General features: G+C 37.9%; 1 protein-coding gene across 1 annotated transcript; it reads right to left on the bottom strand.

The window, feature by feature from the left end:
• Positions 1–5506: 5506 nt before the first annotated feature.
• Positions 5507–19504, bottom strand: LOC133617178 (transcription factor SOX-10-like). The gene is made up of 4 exons (XM_061976983.1): positions 19445–19504; positions 18597–19194; positions 18043–18317; positions 5507–14064 (listed from the first exon to the last, which is right to left on the bottom strand). Exons 2-4 carry the CDS (start codon positions 19031–19033, stop codon positions 13298–13300), a joined length of 1479 nt encoding a protein of 492 aa, XP_061832967.1. The 5' UTR covers positions 19034–19194; positions 19445–19504; the 3' UTR covers positions 5507–13297.
• Positions 19505–19864: the final 360 nt, after the last annotated feature.

The following is a 19864-nucleotide window of genomic DNA, read 5'->3' as shown; positions in this document are numbered from 1 at the left end:
TCACTTTATATCCCTCTCATTTGCTGAATGGCTCTCTTTGTCTTCTTTTTTTTTTTTTGCAGTAAAACGCAGTGCCCAGCCGATTAAATTGAGGAATTAGTCGTCAATTTTAGCCGACTGTGCACACAAACGCACTGAACAGCTTAGGCTGCAGGGGCGCTGATTGTGTTATTATTATTATTATTATTATTATTACAGTTCACACGTCAGCAGCGTGTTTGGAAATGACTTACTGCAAAGTGCGGAATGAAATGTGAAAGTCATATTGAAAGAGCAATGGGCAAAGAGGAATGGTTGAAACTGGCCAAAGATACGTAGGTGTGGCCAACTTGTGACACCGTAGTCAAAAATACTTGAGGCAGCAATTGCTGCCGGAGGTCCATCAGCAGAGTATTTACCAGAGGCTGTCAATAATTTTGTATTTTTGTACTTTTTATTTTTAATACATTTGCAGAAAAAAAATTGACAAAAAAAACATTTAACATTATCGTCGTCAAAAATTATGTTGTTTCAACGTTGTATTTGTGTTGTAGAAAATTGGTTGGGAAATGACCAAAATTCAATGGTCAAATCAACGTCACGACCTGCCATTGAATAAACGTCGTCAAAAAGCATGTTGTTTCAACGTTATGTTTGAGTCGCCCAAGGTCAGAACCGGACATTGATTAAACGTCGTCAAAAAGCATGTTGTTTCAATGTTGTATTTGTGTTGTAGAATATTGGTTGAGATATGACCAAAATTCAACAGTCAAATGAACGTCACAACCTGATTATGAATAAACGTTGTTAAAAAGCATGTTGTATCCACGTTGTATTTGTGTTGTAGAAAATTGGTTCGGAAATGACCAAAATTCAATGGTCAAATCAACGTCACGACCTGACATTGAATAAATGTCGTCAAAAAGCATGTTTTTTCAACATTATGTTTGTGTTGTAGAATATTAGTTGAGATATGACCAAAATTCCACTGTCAAATCAATGTCAGAACCCAATATTGAATAAACGTCGTCAAAAAGCATGTTGTTTCAACGTTGTATTTGTGTTGTTGAATTTTAGTGGAGATATGACCAAAATTCAACCGTCAAATCAACGTCAGAACCCAACATTGAATAAATGTTGTCAAAAAGCATGTTGTTTCAACGTTGTATTTGTGTTGTAGAATATTGGTTGGGAGATGACCAAAATTCAACCGTCAAATCAACGTCAGAACCCAACATTGAATAAATGTTGTCAAAAAGCATGTTGTTTCAACATTATGTTTGTGTTGTAGAAAATTGGTTGGGAAATGACCAAAATTCAATGGTCAAATCAACGTCACGACCGGACATTGAATAGACGTCGTCAAAAAGCATGTTGTTTCAACGTTGTATTTGTGTTGTAGGATACTAGTTGAGATATGACCAAAATTCAACCGTCAAACAACTTCAGAAGCCAACATTGAACAAACGATGCCAAAAAGAATTTTGTTTCAACGTTGTATTTGAGTTGCCCAATGTCACAACCTGACATTGAATAAACGTTGTTAAAAAGCATGTTGTTTCAACGTTGTACTCGTGTTGTAGAATATTAGTTGAGAAATGACCAAAATTCAACAGTCAAATCAACGTCATAACCTGATATTGAATAAACGTTGTTAAAAAGCAGGTTGTTTCCACGTTGAAATTGTGTTGTCGAAAATTGGTTGGGAAATGACCAAAATTCAATGGTCAAATCAACGTCACAACCTGACATTGAATAAACGTAGTCAAAAAGCATGTTGTTTCAACGTTATGTTTGTTTTGTAGAATATTGGTTGAGATATGACCAAAATTCAACCGTCAAATGAACGTCATAACCTGATATTGAATAAACGTTGTTAAAAAGCATGTTACTTCAATGCTGTATTTGTGTTGTAGAATATTAGTTGAGGTATGACCAATTTCAACCGTCAAATCAACGTCACAACCTGACATTGAATAAATGTCGTCAAAAAGCATGTTGTTTCAACGTTGTATTTGTGTTGTAGAATATTATTTGAGATATGACCAAAATTCAACCGTCAAATCAACGTCACATCCCAACATTGAATAAACGATGTCAAAAAGCATGTTGTTTCAACGGTATGTCGGAGTTGCCCAATGTCACAACCTGACATTGAATAAACGTCAAAAAGCATGTTGTTTCAACCTTGTATTTGTGTTGTAGAAAATTGGTTGGGAAATGACCAAAATTCAATGGTCAAATCAACGTCACAACCTGACATTGAATAAACGTTGTCAAAAAGCATGTTGTTTCAACGTTGTATTTATGTTGTAGAAAATTGATTGAGATATGACCAAAATTCAACCGTCAAATCAACGTCAGAAGCCAACATTGTGATTACTTATGGAGTATATTGTGAATAAATTGAGAACAGGAAGTGAAAAAAAGTTTTAGCAACTGTTATGTAAAAGAAAAGGGGTTGGATTAAATAAGCTCTGCTTTTTCCTACTCCTTTTCGAAAATGTTGAAAAGAGAAACTGGAAATTGTGATGTATCATGTTGTATGCTTGCATGTTCGTAATAAACTCAAACTCAAACTCAAACTCAAACATTGAATAAATGATGTCAAAAGCATGTTGTTTCAACATTGTATTTGTGTTGTAGAAAATTGGTTGGGAAATGACCAACATTCAACGGTCAAATCAACGTCACAATCTAACATTGAATAAACGTTGTCAAAAAGCATGTTGTTTCCACGTTGTATTTGAGTTAGCTAATGTCACAACCTGACATTGAATAATCTATAGTTTTTTGGTTCTGGTGTTGATTTGACCATTGAATTTTTGTCATAGCTCAATCAATATTCTGCAACACAGATAAGACGTGGAAACAACATGCTTTTTGACAACGTTTATTCAATGTCAGGTTGTGACATTCATTTGACTGTTGAATTTTTGGTAATTTCCCAACTAATATTCTACAACAAAAATACAACGTTGAAACGACATGCTTTTTTACAACATGTATTCAATGTTGGGTTCTGGTGTTGATTTGACCATTGAATTTTGGCCAGAGCTCAACCAATTTTCTACAACACAAATACAACGTGAAAACAACATGCTTTTTAACAACGTTTATTCATAATCAGGTTGTGACATTGATTTCACTGTTGAATTTTGGTCATATCTCGACAAAATTTTCTGCAACATAGATTGTGTTGTAGAATACTGGTTGAGATATGACTAAAATTCAACAGTCAAATGAACGTCACAACCCAACATTGAATAAACGTTGTCAAAAAGCATGTTGTTTCAACGTTGTATTTGTGTTGTAGAATATTAGTTGAGATATGACCAAAATTCAACCATCAAATCAACGTCAAATCCCAACATTGAATAAACGATGTCAAAAAGCATGTTTTTTCAACGTTACGTTTGCTTTGCCCAATGTCACAACCTGACATTAAAGAAACGTCATCAAAAAGCATGTTGTTTCCACGTTGTATTTGTGTTGTAGAAAATTGGTTGGGAAATGACCAAAATTCAATGGTCAAATCAACGTCAAAACCCAATATTGAATGAACGATGCCAAAAAGCATGTTGTTTCAACGTTATATTTGAGTTGCCCAACGTCACAACCTGACATTGAATAAACGTTGTCAAAAAGCATGTTGTTTCAACGTTGTATTTGTGTTGTAGAAAATTGGTTGAGATATGACCAAAATTCAATGGTCAAATCAAGGTCACAACCTGACATTGAATAAACATCATCAAAAAGCATGTTGTTTCAACGTTGTATTTGTGTTGTAGAATATTAGTTGGTAAATGACAAAAATTATATGGTCAAATCAACGTCACAACCTGACATTGAATAAATGTTGTTAAAAAGCATGTTGTTTCCACGTTGTATTTGTGTTGTAGAAAATTGGTTAGGAAATGACCACAATTCAATGGTCAAATCAACGTCACAACCTGACATTGAATAAACGTCGTCAAAAAGCATGTTGCTTCAACGTTGTATTTGTGTTGTAGAAAATTGGTTGGGATATGACCAAAATTCAACCGTCAAATCAACATCAGAAGCCAACATTGAATGAACGATGTCAAAAAGTATGTTGTTTCAACGTTGTATTTGTGTTTAAGAATATTAGTTGAGATATGACCAAAATTCAACCGTCAAATCAACGTCAGAAGCCAACATTGAATGAACGATGTCAAAAAGCGTGTTGTTTCAATGTTATGTTTGAGTTGCCCAACGTCACAACCTGACATTGAATAAACGTTGTCAAAAAGCATGTTGTTTCAATGTTGTATTCGTGTTGTAGAAAATTGGTTGGGAAATGACCAAAACTCAATGGTCAAATCAACGTCTCAACCTGACATTGAATAAACGTTGACAAAAAGCATGTTGTTTCTACGTTGTATTTGTGTTGTACAAAATTTGTTTGAGATATGACCAAAAATCAACCGTCAAATCAAAGTCAAAACCCAACATTGAATGAATGTTGTCAAAAAACATGTTGTTTCAACGCTGTATTTGTTTTGTAGAATCTTGGTTGGGAAATTACCAATATTCAAATGTCAAATCAACGTCAGAACCTGACATTGAACAAACGTCGTCAAAAAGCATGTTGTTTCAACGTTGCATTTGTGTTGTAGACTATTAGTTGAGATATGACCACAATTCAATGGTCAAATCAACGTCAGAACCCAACATTGAATGAACGATGTCAAAAAGCATGTTGTTTCAACGTTGTATTCATGTTGTAGAATATTAGTTGAGATATGACCACAATTCCACTGTCAAATCAACGTTAGCACCCAATATTGAATAAATGTTGTCAAAAAGCATGTTGTTTCAACGTTGTATTCGTGTTGTAGAAAATTGTTTGGGAAATGACCAAAACTCAATGGTCAAATCAACGTCACAACCTGACATTGAATAAACGTTGTCAAAAAGCATGTTGTTAGTACGTCGTATTTGTGTTGTGGAAAATTGGTTGAGATATGACCAAAATTCAACCGTCAAATCAACGTCAAAACCCAACATTGAATGAATGTTGTCAAAAAGCATGTTGTTTCAACGTTGTATTTGTGTTGAAGAATATTGGTTGGGAAATTACCAATATTCAAATGTCAAATCAACGTCAGAACCCAACATTGAATAAACGTCGTCAAAAAGCATGTTGTTTCAACGTTGTATTTGTGTTGTAGAAAATTGGTTAGGAAATGACCACAATTCAATGGTCAAATCAACGTCACAACCTGACATTGAATAAACGTCGTCAAAAAGCATGTTGCTTCAACGTTGTATTTGTGTTGTAGAAAATTGGTTGTGATATGACCAAAATTCAACCGTCAAATCAACATCAGAAGCCAACATTGAATGAACGATGTCAAAAAGCATGTTGTTTCAACGTTGTATTTGTGTTTAAGAATATTAGTTGAGATATGACCAAAATTCAACCGTCAAATCAACGTCAGAAGCCAACATTGAATGAACGATGTCAAAAAGCGTGTTGTTTCAATGTTATGTTTGAGTTGCCCAATGTCACAACCTGACATTGAATAAACGTTGTCAAAAAGCATGTTGTTAGTACGTCGTATTTGTGTTGTGGAAAATTGGTTGAGATATGACCAAAATTCAACCGTCAAATCAACGTCAAAACCCAACATTGAATGAATGTTGTCAAAAAGCATGTTGTTTCAACGTTGTATTTGTGTTGAAGAATATTGGTTGGGAAATTACCAATATTCAAATGTCAAATCAACGTCAGAACCCAACATTGAATAAACGTCGTCAAAAAGCATGTTGTTTCAACGTTGTATTTGTGTTGAAGAATATTGGTTGGGAAATTACCAATATTCAAATGTCAAATCAACGTCAGAACACAACATTGAATAAACGTCGTCAAAAAGCATGTTGTTTCAACATTATGTTTGTGTTGTAGAGAATTGGTTGAGATATGACCACAATTCAATGGTCGAATCAACGCCAAAACCCAACATTGAATAAACGTTGTCAAAAAGCATGTTGTTTCAACGTTATGTTTGTGTTGTAGAATATCGAGGGGAAAAAATGGAATAAGGCTGTAACATAACAAAATGTGGAAAAAGTGATGCGAATACTTACACAAAAAATAATAAAGAAAATGTCTGGCATGGTTCATTCTTTTATAAATAAATTGATTTAATAGGTGACAACAATAATTTTTCAACATTGCTTTTTCTTGTAAGGAAGCAAAATGCTCAACGTATGGCAAACACTTTACAAAACTATTTGGGAATGATACAAAAATGGAGGAAAGAAAAGGCGTGACATCATTAACACGAACAATAACTGCATGGTCAGTATAAAATGATGAAATATGCGTGATATAGCAAAGGTGTAATATTCACATTGCCCAAGAGGAAGTATAGTAGCCCTATAGGAGCGACCGGCCAAGTAGGACCCATGCAGAACAATCGTACATGTGATTCCAAGTAATCCTTAAGTCGCACCCAAAGCTGGCCAATTATCTCAAGGGATTTGATTGAGACTTTGTACTATAGCTCATTACCACAACTCAGCAAATTGTTACAAAGCAAGGAGAAAAATAAGCAAGACAGTTCGTTGAAAGTGGACTTTTTTCTTTTCTCTCTTCGAATGGCACAATTAAGGTGAGAGTGAGAGTTGAGGTAAAAAGTGTCCGAGACGGAGCGAAAAAAGCTGTCGTATCTTTTTGAAGAGCTCTCTTTCCCTCTGGTATTCCTATGTTGTTCCCGTACGTACGTGCTGCAGGTCAGCCAAGCGGTGAGAGGACGAAGACACACATCGTGAGGAGTTAGACAAATACGAAGCAGTGGAAGTGTGTTATAAGGTCAGTCACAATAAAGTTACACTCTAGCATACTACTTATAGAAAAGAACACAAAACAATCCGAAAAGACTCCTTTAGTTTGGTTAATAAATGGGATGATGTCAGTGTGAACCTACACAACATCTATAGGTTGTATTCAGTCATGTGACTTTTCAACGGGCTGTCAAAACCAACATGGAGTTTCCAACGGTTTCACCCAGCAGGCACGAGACGTTGATACGACGTTGATTTTACGTACACGTCCTTGGAAAATGACTTCGAAACAACGTTGCGAAATAGTTGTATTTGTAAACAAAGACAATGTCGGTGTCTAACGTTGGATCCGCGTTGTCGGTTGTGAAATGACCGGATTTCAACTGTCAAATCAACACACAATCTGACGTTGAATAAAGGTTGTCAAAAAGTGTGTTGATTCAACGTTATGTTTGCGTTTCCCAATGTCACAACCTGACATTGAGTAAACATCGCCAAAAAGCATGTTGTTTCCACGTTGTATCTATGTTGCAGAATATTGGTTGAGATATGACCAAAATTCAACCGTGAAATCAACGTCGGAACCTGACATTGAATGAACGTCGTCAAAAAGCATGTTGTTTCCACGTTGTATTCGTGTTGTAGAATATTGGTTGAGCTATGGCCAAAACTCAATGGTCAAATCAACACCAGAACCCAACATTGAATACGTGTTGTCAAAAAGCATGTTGTTTCAACGTTGTATTTGTGTTGTACAAAATTGGTTGAGATATGACCACATTTCAATGGTCAAATCAACGTCACAACCTGACATTGCATAAATGTGTCAAACAGCATGTTGTTTCCACATTGTATTTGTGTTGTAGAATATTTTTTGAGAAACGACCAAAATTCAAAGGTCAAATCAACGTCAGAACCTGGCATTGAAAAAACATCTCGAAAAAGCATGTTGTTTCAACATTGTGTCTGTGTTGCAGAATATTGGTTGAGATATGACCAATATTCAACGGTAAAAACAACGTCACAACCTGACATTGAATAAATGTTGTCAAAAAGCATGTTGTTTCAATGTTGTATTTGTGTTGTAGAAAATTGGTTGGGAAATGACCAAAATTCCACCATCCAATCAACGTCAGAACACAACATTGAATAAACGTTGTCAAAAAGCATGTTGTTTCAATGTTATGTTTGAGTTGCTCAATGTCACAACCTGACATTGAATAAACGTTGTCAAAAAGCATGTTGTTTCAACCTTATATTTGTGTTGTAGAAAATTGGTTGTGATATGACCCAAATATTCAATGGTCAAATCAATGTCACAACCCAACATTGAACAAATGTTGTCAAAAAGCATGTTGTTTCAACATTATGTTTGCGTTGCCCAACGTCACAACCTGACATTGAATAAACGTTGTTAAAAAGCATGTTGTTTCAACGTTGTATTTGTCTAATAAAAAATGTATTGGGAAATGACCAAAATTCAATGGTCAAATCAACGTCACAACTTGACATTGAATAAACGTTGTTAAAAAGCATGTTGTTTCAACGTTGTATTTGTGTTGTAGAATATTGGTTGTGATATGACCCGAATTCAAAGTTCAAATCAATGTCACAACCTGACATTAATAAATGCATCAAAAAGCATGTTGTTTTAACGTTGTATTTGTGTTTTAGAATATCGATTGAGATACGACCAGAATTCAATGGTCAAATAAACGTCACAACCCAACATTGAATAAATGTCAAAAAGCATGTTGTTTCAACGTTGTATTTGTGTTGTAGAATATTGGTTGAGATATGACCAATATTCAACGGTAAAAATAACGTCACAACCTGACATTGAATAAATGTTGTCAAAAAGCATGTTGTTTCGACGTTGTATTTGTGTTGTACAATATTGGTTGAGATATGACCAAAATTCAATGGTCAAATAAATGTCAGAACCCAACATTGATTAAATGTCAAGAAGCATGTTGTTTCAACGTTGTATTTGTGTTGTAGAATATTGGTTGGAAAAATGACCAAAATTCAATGGTCAAATTAATGTCACAACCTGACATTGATTAAATGTTGTCAAAAAGTATGTTGTTTCAACGTTATGTTTGTGTTGTTAAATATTGGTTGGCAAATGACCAAAATTAAACGGTCAAATCAACGTCACAACCTGACATTGAATAAACGTCGTCAAAAAGCATGTTGTTTCAACGTTGTATGTGTATTGTAGAATATTGGTTGAGATATGGCCAAAATTCAATGGTCAAAACAACATCAGAACCCAACATTGATTAAATGTCAAAAAGCATGTTGCTTCAACGTTGTATTTGTATTGTAGAATATTGGTTGGGAAATGACCAAAATTCAATGGTCAAAACAACGTCAGAACCCGACATTGATTAAATGTCAAAAAGCATGTTGTTTCAACGTTATGTTTGTTTTGTAGAATATTGGTTGAGATACGACCAAAATTCAATGGTCAAATAAACGTCAGAACCCAAAATTGATTAAATGTCAAGAAGCATGTTGTTTCAACGTTGTATTTGTGTTCTAGAATATTGGTTGAGATACGACCAAAATTCAATGGTCCAAACAACGTCAGAACGCAACATTGATTAAACGTTGTCAAAAAGCATGTTGTTTCAATATTCTATTTGTGTTGTAGAATATTGGTTGAGATACGACCAAAATTCAATGGTCAAATAAACGTCAGAACACAACATTGATTCAATGTCAAGAAGCATGTCGTTTCAACGTTATGTTTGTGTTGTAGAATATTGGTTGAGACACGACCAAAATACAATGGTCAAATAAACGTCACAACCTGACATTGAATAAACGTTGTCAAAAAGCATGTTGTTTAAACGTTGTATTTGTGTTGTAGAATATTGGTTGAGATATGACCAATATTCAACGATAAAAACAACGTCACAACCTGACATTGAATAAACGTCAAAAAGCATGTTGTTTCAACGTTGTATTTGTGTTGTAGAATATTGGTTGAGATACGACCAAAATTCAATGGTCAAATTAACGTCAGAACCCAACATTGAATAAATGTCAAGAAGCATGTTGTTTCAACGTTGTATTTATGTTGTAGAATATTGGTTGGAAAAATGACCAAAATTCAATGGTCAAATCAATGTCACAACCTGACATTGATTAAATGTTGTCAAAAAGTATGTTGTTTCAACGTTATGTTTGTGTTGTAAAATATTGGTTGGCAAATGACCAAAATTAAACGGTCAAATCAACGTCACAGCCTGACATTAAATAAACGATGTCAAAAAGCATGTTGTTTCAACGTTGTATTTGTGTTGTAGAATATTGGTTGGGAAATGACCAAAATATTCAATGGTCAAATCAACGTCAGAACGCGACATTGATTAAATGTCAAAAAGCATGTTGTTTCAACGTTATGTTTGTGTTGTAGAATATTGGTTGAGATACGACCAAAATTCAATGGTCAAAACAACATCAGAACCCAACATTGATTAAATGTCAAGAAGCATGTTGTTTCAACGTTGTATTTGTGTTGTAGAATATTGGTTGGGAAATGACCAAAATTCAATGGTCAAATATGTCAGAACCCAACATTGATTAAACGTTATCAAAAAGCATGTTGTTTCAACGTTGTATTTGTGTGGTAGAATATTAGTTGAGATACGACCAAAATTCCATGGTCAAAACTAACGCCAGAACTCAACATTGAATAAACGTCGTCAAAAAGCATGTTGTTTCCACGTTATGTTTGTGTTGTAGAAAATTGGTTGAGATATGACCCGAATTTAAAGGTCAAATCAATGTCACAACCTGACATTAATAAATGTGTCAAAAAGAATGTTGTTTTAACCTTGTATGTGTGTTGTAGAATATTGGATGGGAAATGACCAAAATTCATTGGTCAAATAAACGTCAGAACCCAACATTGAATAAATGTCAAAAAGCATGTTGTTTCAACGTTGTATTTGTGTTGTAGAATATTAGTTGGGGAAATTACCAAAATTAAACGGTCAAATCAACGTCACAACCTGACATTAAATAAACGTTGTCAAAAAGCATGTTGTTTCAACGTTGTATTTGTGTTGTAGAATATTGGTTGAGATATGACCCGAATTCAAAGGTCAAATCAACGTCAGAACCTGACATTAATAAATGCATCAAAAAGAATGTTGTTTTAACCTTGTATGTGTGTTGCAGAATATTGGTTGAGATACGACAAAAATTCAATGGTCAAATAAACGTCAGAACCCAACATTGATTAAATGTCAAAAAGCATGTTGTTTCAACGTTGTATTTGTGTTGTAGAATATTGGTTGAGATACGACCAAAATTCAATGGTCAAATAAACGTCAGAACCCAACATTGATTAAATGTCAAGAAGCATGTTGTTTCAACATTGTATTTGTGCTATAGAATATTGGTTGGAAAAATGACCAAAATTCAATGGTCAAATCAATGTCACAACCTGACATTGATTAATTGTCGTCAAAAAGTATGTTGTTTCAACGTTGTATTTGTGTTGTAAAATATTGGTTGGGAAATTACCAAATTGTAAAGGTCAAATCAACCTGACATTAAATAAACGTCGTCAAAAAGCATGTTGTTTCAATGTTGTATTTGTGTTGTAGAATATTGGTTGAGATACGACCAAATTTCAACGGTCAAATCAACATCAGAACGCGACATTGATTAAATGTCAAAAAGCATGTTGTTTCAACGTTATGTTTGTGTTGTAGAATATTGGTTGAGATACGACCAAAATTCAATGGTCAAAACAACATCAGAACCCAACATTGATTAAATGTCAAGAAGCATGTTGTTTCAACGTTGTATTTGTGTTGTAGAATATTGGTTGGGAAATGACCAAAATTCAATGGTCAAATATGTCAGAACCCAACATTGATTAAACGTTATCAAAAAGCATGTTGTTTCAACGTTGTATTTGTGTGGTAGAATATTAGTTGAGATACGACCAAAATTCCATGGTCAAAACTAACGCCAGAACTCAACATTGAATAAACGTCGTCAAAAAGCATGTTGTTTCCACGTTATGTTTGTGTTGTAGAAAATTGGTTGAGATATGACCCGAATTTAAAGGTCAAATCAATGTCACAACCTGACATTAATAAATGTGTCAAAAAGAATGTTGTTTTAACCTTGTATGTGTGTTGTAGAATATTGGATGGGAAATGACCAAAATTCATTGGTCAAATAAACGTCAGAACCCAACATTGAATAAATGTCAAAAAGCATGTTGTTTCAACGTTGTATTTGTGTTGTAGAATATTAGTTGGGGAAATTACCAAAATTAAACGGTCAAATCAACGTCACAACCTGACATTAAATAAACGTTGTCAAAAAGCATGTTGTTTCAACGTTGTATTTGTGTTGTAGAATATTGGTTGAGATATGACCCGAATTCAAAGGTCAAATCAACGTCAGAACCTGACATTAATAAATGCATCAAAAAGAATGTTGTTTTAACCTTGTATGTGTGTTGCAGAATATTGGTTGAGATACGACAAAAATTCAATGGTCAAATAAACGTCAGAACCCAACATTGATTAAATGTCAAAAAGCATGTTGTTTCAACGTTGTATTTGTGTTGTAGAATATTGGTTGAGATACGACCAAAATTCAATGGTCAAATAAACGTCAGAACCCAACATTGATTAAATGTCAAGAAGCATGTTGTTTCAACATTGTATTTGTGCTATAGAATATTGGTTGGAAAAATGACCAAAATTCAATGGTCAAATCAATGTCACAACCTGACATTGATTAATTGTCGTCAAAAAGTATGTTGTTTCAACGTTGTATTTGTGTTGTAAAATATTGGTTGGGAAATTACCAAATTGTAAAGGTCAAATCAACCTGACATTAAATAAACGTCGTCAAAAAGCATGTTGTTTCAATGTTGTATTTGTGTTGTAGAATATTGGTTGAGATACGACCAAATTTCAACGGTCAAATCAACATCAGAACGCGACATTGATTAAACGTCGTCAAAAAGCATGTTGTTTCAACGTTATGTTTGAGTTGCTCAACGTCGGGACCTAATTCAACAAGTTCTCAACGTTGTTTCAATGTCTCGTGCCTGCTGGGCAACACCCGAGAACAACGCAAGCACGGGGCGTTTTTTTCTTGGAGAAATGCAAAGTTCCTCCTTGAAGGCTTTGAGCACAGACGCTGGCTGGCCCACGACTTTGAGTCTCACATGATTCAACACAACCTCTTGGCTCCTCTCCACTTGCTGTACATCTCCACTCCAACCTTCCTGATGGCACACCTTCTTTTCAAAGGATTCTAATGATTGGCTGCACACTGAGCCCCTACAGGATGCTTTTTATCAGCTAAAAAAGTAAAAACCTCAAATTGTACAAGAACATGGCGTGGACACACACACACACACACTCTCTCACACACACTCACACACACACACGTCAGGCGAAGCCATTAACACACTCTAACACGCTTCCCATATTTCCCTCGGCTCCACCCCCGCCCCTCAGGGTCTTGTGAGTGTGGTGTAAACAGGCTGCTCCCAGTGTGTGGGGCTGTGGGAGGGGGCCACGCCGGAGGGGTCTCCTATGGTGGTGTACAGAGGCCTCTGTGTAGGGCCCATGTAGGAGAAGGCGGAATACAGCCCGGGGGCCTGACTGGAGTGGGCGTAGTACGCCCCGGGCGCCTGGTGGTCCCCGTACTCAAACTGCGCTCTGGAGGCCAGCGAGGGGAACGCCGAGCCGTAGTGAGGGAGGCTGAGCGGGGTGTAGGTGACGTGGGTCCCCGAGGAGGGCGACGACGAGGCCTCGGCGTAGTGGCCCCCGGTCGCCGACTCGCTTTTGATCTGGGTTTTGGAGGGGTCGGAGGACGAGGGCGAGGCCTGGGTCTGCTGCTGCTTGGAGAGCCAGGCCGAGTGGCCGCTGGCCGCGGCCAGGGCGTAGGCGTAGGACGAGGCGGAGGACCCCGCGGCGGGGGCTCCGGGCGCGCCCTGGGGGTGCCCGTTGGGTGGCAAGTACTGGTCGAACTCGTTGACGTCGAAAGGCTCAATGTTGGCCATCACCTCGTGGCTGATCTCGCCGATGTCCATGGTGCCAAAGTCGATGTGGGGCTTGGAGCCAGACGACGAAGGGCCGCCGGACACCCCCTCGCCCAGGGCTCCCCTGGGTCCCCCCGATCCTCCGGCTGCCCCCTCCCTCTTGCTGTCGGACAACTTGCCGGACTGGAGCTCTGTCTTTGGGGTGGTGGGGGGAGTGGGGGGGCTGTGACCCTGACCTGGGTGATGAAAAGAGACTTAGCTTGACACACCCATGCAAACATCAAACACACTCAAGGATTTCCATCAGGATCGATAACAAATATGAAACTAAGAGGGATGAGAATCTCAGAGTGACTCATCGAGTATTAATTATTGCATCGTTTTCTAAATCGGAACAGAGAATTAGAAAGTGAGATTGCTAGATAACGAGTAGCTACAGTACAGAAAGTACACTTAATATTACTGAATGGATGGATGGATACTTAGATGGATTGATATAGAGCAGGGGTCCCCAAACTACGGCCCGCGGGCCAGATCCGGCCTGCCAACGTCCAAAATCCGGCCCGCGGGAAGTCCCAAGTTTAAAACAATTATCTTGTTATTTTATTTTATTTATTTTTTATTATATATTTTTTTAAATCTGTCCTTTCTAATTAATTTTCTACCGCTTGTTACTCTCGGCGTCTCCTATATTATTCGGAATAAAAAATATATTTAAAATAATGTCAAAACAGGTTACAAAGGCTACTCAAATTTGCTCATTACATTAGAAAAAATCCCAACATTTTTTATTTATTTTTTTAATCGATTTTTGAAATTATTATGAATCAATTTAGAATATGGATTTTTTTTTAAATCGCAATCTGGATGTGAAGCCATTTTTTTAAGCACCCCTATTAAATGTTGTAATTCTAATCATAAACAATATCATTTTCTATACCGATTATCCTCACTAGGGTCGCGGGTAAGCTGGAGCCTATCCTATACGTCACGGGTACCCAAAGGTTTTGACTTGAGGGCCGCATTGGGTTAAAAATAGGCCGGGGGCCGGGTTTTATATATATATATATATATATATATATATATATATATATATATATATATATATATATATATATATATATACAAACGTTTGTGTATATATATATATACATATATATATATATATATGTATATATATATATATATATATATATATATATACACAAACATTTGTGTATATATATATATGTGTATATATATATATATACATACATACATATATATATATATATATATATTTATATATTCCGAGCGCGATGATGTCACGTTATCGATGGATAAATGCATTTTTAGATAATATGATTTGCCTGAGCGGCTAGGAGACACAGAGAGTAACAAGCGGTAGAAAATTGAATAGTAAGGACAGATAAAAAAATAAAAAAAATGCTTTTTTTAACTTGGGACTTCCCATGGGTCGGATTATGGATGCTGGCGGGCCCGCGGGCCATAGTTTGGGGACCACTGCTATACGTTTATAACAATGTAACCCCGAGAGGGACACGCGGTAGAAAAAGGATGGATGGACGTGAAATGCCTTTCTTTTCGATCTCATTTTGTTCATTACAAAAAAAAAAGAAATCCTTGATTTTTCAAATTTATATGAATCGATTAAGAATATGAATAAAAAAATTGAAAAAAATCGCAATATTTATGTGAATTTTTAAGCACCCCTATTAAATGTTATAATTTTAATCATAAACAATATAATTTTCTATTCCACTTATCCTCCTATACGTTTATCATTTAATAACCATGTGACATGCCGGTCTTTCCCATCTCCTCCACCTTGACCCCTTAGGGACGCCGTACTTCCTGTTTATGTCGCCAATGCAGAAGTAGGTGACGTTGCCAATGCGGGATATCGTTCTTTTAAAGTGTCTCTCTGAACAGTAACTTATATGTTTATAGCCTTAATACCCTTCAGAAAACAATGTCTGTAAGTTAATAAGTTGTCTAAAAGTTAAAGTGACAAAAAAATGATGTTGCCAATGCGTAAGCGAGTTATGTCGCCAATGCGGGATATCGTTCTTTTAAAGTGTCTCTCTGAACAGTATATGTGTATAGCCTTAATACGCTTCAGAAAACAATGTATGTACGTAAATAAGTTGTCTAAAAGTTAAAGTGACAACATTTGCTCATTATAAAAAAAAAAAAATCCTAAATACATTTTTTTTTTATCGATTTTTTAAATTTATATGAATCGATTTAGAATATGAATAACACATTTAAAAAAAAAATCGCAATTTGGATGTGAAGCACCCCTATTAAATTTTTAATCATAAACAATATAATTTTCTATACCGCTTATCCTCCTATACGTCCTATACGTTTATCATTTAATAACCATGTAAAAAGCCCGTTTTTTCCATCGCTTCCGCCCTGACTCTTTAAGGACGCCGTACTTCCTGTTTATGTCGCCAATGCGGAAGTAGGTGACGTCGCCAATGCGGAAGCGAGTTATATCGCCAATGCGGAAGCGAGTTATATCGCCAATGGGCGAGGGCGGACCTACGTCACTTCCGCCCTCCAATCCCCTAGCAACGCGGTCGCCATATTGAATTCGTTGAAAACAAACCAGCTCACAGCGAACACAGCATTGACAGAAAAGGCATTTAACGAGGTTTCACGGCATTTTAAACTGTTCTAAATGGCGTATGATTATGTAAATAGTCTTTCCAGTGAGGCTAGGTTAAGATACGAGTTAAAATGTTCTGTAGTTGGATTAAACGACTACCCTTACCGCCTTCCAGCAGATGCGTGGACTGATAATCCTACACAATGGCCGGACATGGAATTTGGAAATCTTTATGTCTACCTCACAAGCGCACCAGGTCGGTTGTTAGCTTCGGTTGTTATATAATGAATAAATCACATAAAAATGGTTAAATCACCCAAGGTATGTTGATAAATGATAATAAGGATGACACGGTGGCTACCAGTATCTGTATATTTATTATATCTGTAGAGAGCTCATTCAAATTCAGTTCAGTATTATGATTTATTATTTGCTGAATTACTGGAAATAGCCTTTATACCGTATGTTATTGTTGTGCAACAACAACAACTTCAGCTGTCGAACGTTATTCAGTAAACATTCAACGGGTTCAACATTAGCATGGACCAAGTTGTGGTTAAGAAGGTGGATTTTTGTTCCTTATATTTACCAGAAACGAAGTGATCCGAACACACGACCCGGGATTTTGGGGGACTCCAGTGAGAACCGTCCTCGTTTTCCCGGTGTAAAGCTGCGAGCCATTTGTCTCGTCTCTGTGGGCTTTTAGCACGCTTTGGCAGAACAAAATACGACCTTTGTTTTCCCTGTTTCCAGTTGTGGTTTGCACAACCAAAAACAACACAGTCTTTTGGCATTTTGGAGGCAGAATGACGGGTTTAATCAGCGCAGGTCGACAGGTTAAAGAGTAATGGCGACGGTTTGTTTTCAACGCCAGTCAGGTTGCTATGGCTCGAAGAACCCGTATGTAGCTCAGTTGCCCGGATGTCGGCCCTGCCCCATGCGGGATGTCGTTCCTTTAAAGTGTCTCTCGGGACAGTAACTTATATATTTATAGCCTTAATACGCTTCAGAAAACAATGTCTGTAAGTCAATAAGTTTTTTAAACGTTAAAGTGACATAAAAATTAGGTCACCAATACGGAAGTGAGTCATGTCGCCAATGCGGGATATCGTCCTTTAAAAGTGTCTCTCCGGACAGTAACTTATATGTTTATAGCTTTAATACGCTTCAGAAAACAATGTAAGTAAATAAGTTGTTTAAAAGTAAACAATGTAAGTAAATAAGTTGTTTAAAAGTAAACAATGTAAGTAAATAAGTTGTTTAAAAGTTAAAGTGACAAAAAAATGATGTCGCCAATGCGGAAGTGAGTGACGTCGCCAATGCGGTATATCGTTATTTTAAAGTGTCTCTCTATATGTGTATAGCCTTAATACGCTTCAGAAAACAATGTCTGTAAGTAAATAAGTTGTCTAAAAGTTTAAGTGACAAAAAATGATGAGTAACGCTGCTGTGTTGTCTGTCTAATTGTAAATAATGCAGACGAGGCGTCGCATGCTCGACACTACTGTTGCATGCTGGGTAGTGTAGTCCTTATTTTCCCGAGCTCATAACATCACAGCTGCGACTTCTATTTGAACCGGGATGAAGCGCCACCTACTGGCCGGGTGATGGTGGTGATGGTGGTGATGATGGTGCAGGTCGCTCAGCGGGGAGCCAGGGCCGCCGTTGTGCTCCAGATGCAGGCTCTTGTAGTGTGACTGGGAGTGGCTGGCCCCTTCTTCCCCCGGGCTGTCCGACTCATTAGCGGGCGTGAGTTTGCCGTTTTTGCGTCTCCGGGGCTGGTACTTGTACTCCGGGTAGTCCTTCTTGTGCTGCTTCCTCAGCCTCTCCGCCTCCTCGATGAATGGCCTCTTGTCACTCTCGTTGAGCAGCCTGCAGAAAGGAAAACAAGGAGGTTTAAAAAAAACAAAAAAACTCTGGTAAGTTCGTGTTGCAAATGTGTGCAAATAAGACGTGTTGGCGCCGTGCGTAAAGACGCGCTGGCGCCGTGCGTAAATGGAGACGCAGGCGTAATTGGAGCACAAATTAGACCGGCTCCTGCAAACAAACTTAGTTGGATGTTTGTCTTTTTAATCTGGCATCACAATTTTACTCCTTTTGGCGCAAATTGCGCAGGAAATGAAGTGCTACTGTGTGCGTTCTTTCACCAACCTCCACAGTTTGCCCAGGGTCTTGCTGAGCTCGGCGTTGTGCAGATGCGGGTACTGGTCGGCCAGCTTCCTCCGGGCGGCCTGGGCCCACACCATGAAGGCGTTCATGGGCCGCTTGACGTGCGGCTTGCTCTTGTTCCCGTTGTTGACGCGCACCGGCATGGGCACCAGAGTCCAGTCGTAGCCGTCCAGGACCTGGCTCACCGCCTCCCGGATGCCGATGGGGAAGCGATCGTCCTCCTCCTCCGACTTGATCGCGGACCTGTCGTCCCTGCCACCCTCCGCCACGCAGAGCGCCGTCAGCTGGGGCGCGGAGCCGCTCAGAGGTGAGTCGCGACCGGGCGGCGCTCCGGCGCGGGCCGGGGAGAGGGAGTGAGCGTCGTCCGAGCCTCCGGGGCTCAGCTCCGCTTCGGACAGGCTGTGCTCCTCTCCGGACATTTTTTCTGTGTTACTTTTAACACTACACAAAGTTGAAAAGTAAATCTAACTTAAAAATATATTTTTTTAACGGATGTCTGTTATTGTCGACTGTTTAATACAAAGCCATTCTGGTGCGTAAAAGTGTCCAGATCCTTTTTACGAGTGGAAATCTGCTACACCTGCAATAGAACATACACCAGAAAAAGTAATTACACCAACGCGTAACGTTCGAATTAATACTAGTTGATAAGAATTTGATCAAATCATAATTATTTTTTTTACGAGTGGAAATCTGCTACACCTGCCCGAAAAAGTAATTATACCAACTCGTAACGTTTGAATTAATACTAGTTGATAAGAATGTTATAAAATCATAATTAAAAAGTAATATTTTGTGGCAATATGATAAAAAAAAAAGGCATAACTTACCAATGTAGTCGTGCGGCGGTTCAACATGGGAGTGTGTGTGGTGCTGGCCGGGGAGCCGATGAATGGCTGCTCTGTGTGGCGACACCGGAGCTTAAAGAGCGCCTTGTGAGGAGGGAGAAAGAAAAAAAAAAAGTGGAGATTGAAAGTAGAAAACATTCTCAGAGAGGCAGCATTCCAACACATCACGTCGACCCCGCCCCCCTCCGCGCGAGCCCGGCTCCCTGATTGGCGCGCGCCGGGCGCGCCGATTGGACGAGAGCGCGGATGGCGTTCAAACCGGCCTGTGGATGTGCGTCGCCCGCAACATTTCCAACAGTGAAGAGGTGAGATTTGACATCGGAGTCGCTTTAAATGACTCCACAGTGAGCCCATTTAGAGGCAGGGAGAAGGCCAGCTTTGTTGCAAGTGTTGACACGCTAC

This window comes from Nerophis lumbriciformis, linkage group LG16, assembly GCF_033978685.3.
Source record: "Nerophis lumbriciformis linkage group LG16, RoL_Nlum_v2.1, whole genome shotgun sequence".
In the NCBI taxonomy this organism is placed as follows: domain Eukaryota; kingdom Metazoa; phylum Chordata; class Actinopteri; order Syngnathiformes; family Syngnathidae; genus Nerophis; species Nerophis lumbriciformis.
This window is presented reverse-complemented; position numbering and strand designations above follow the sequence as displayed.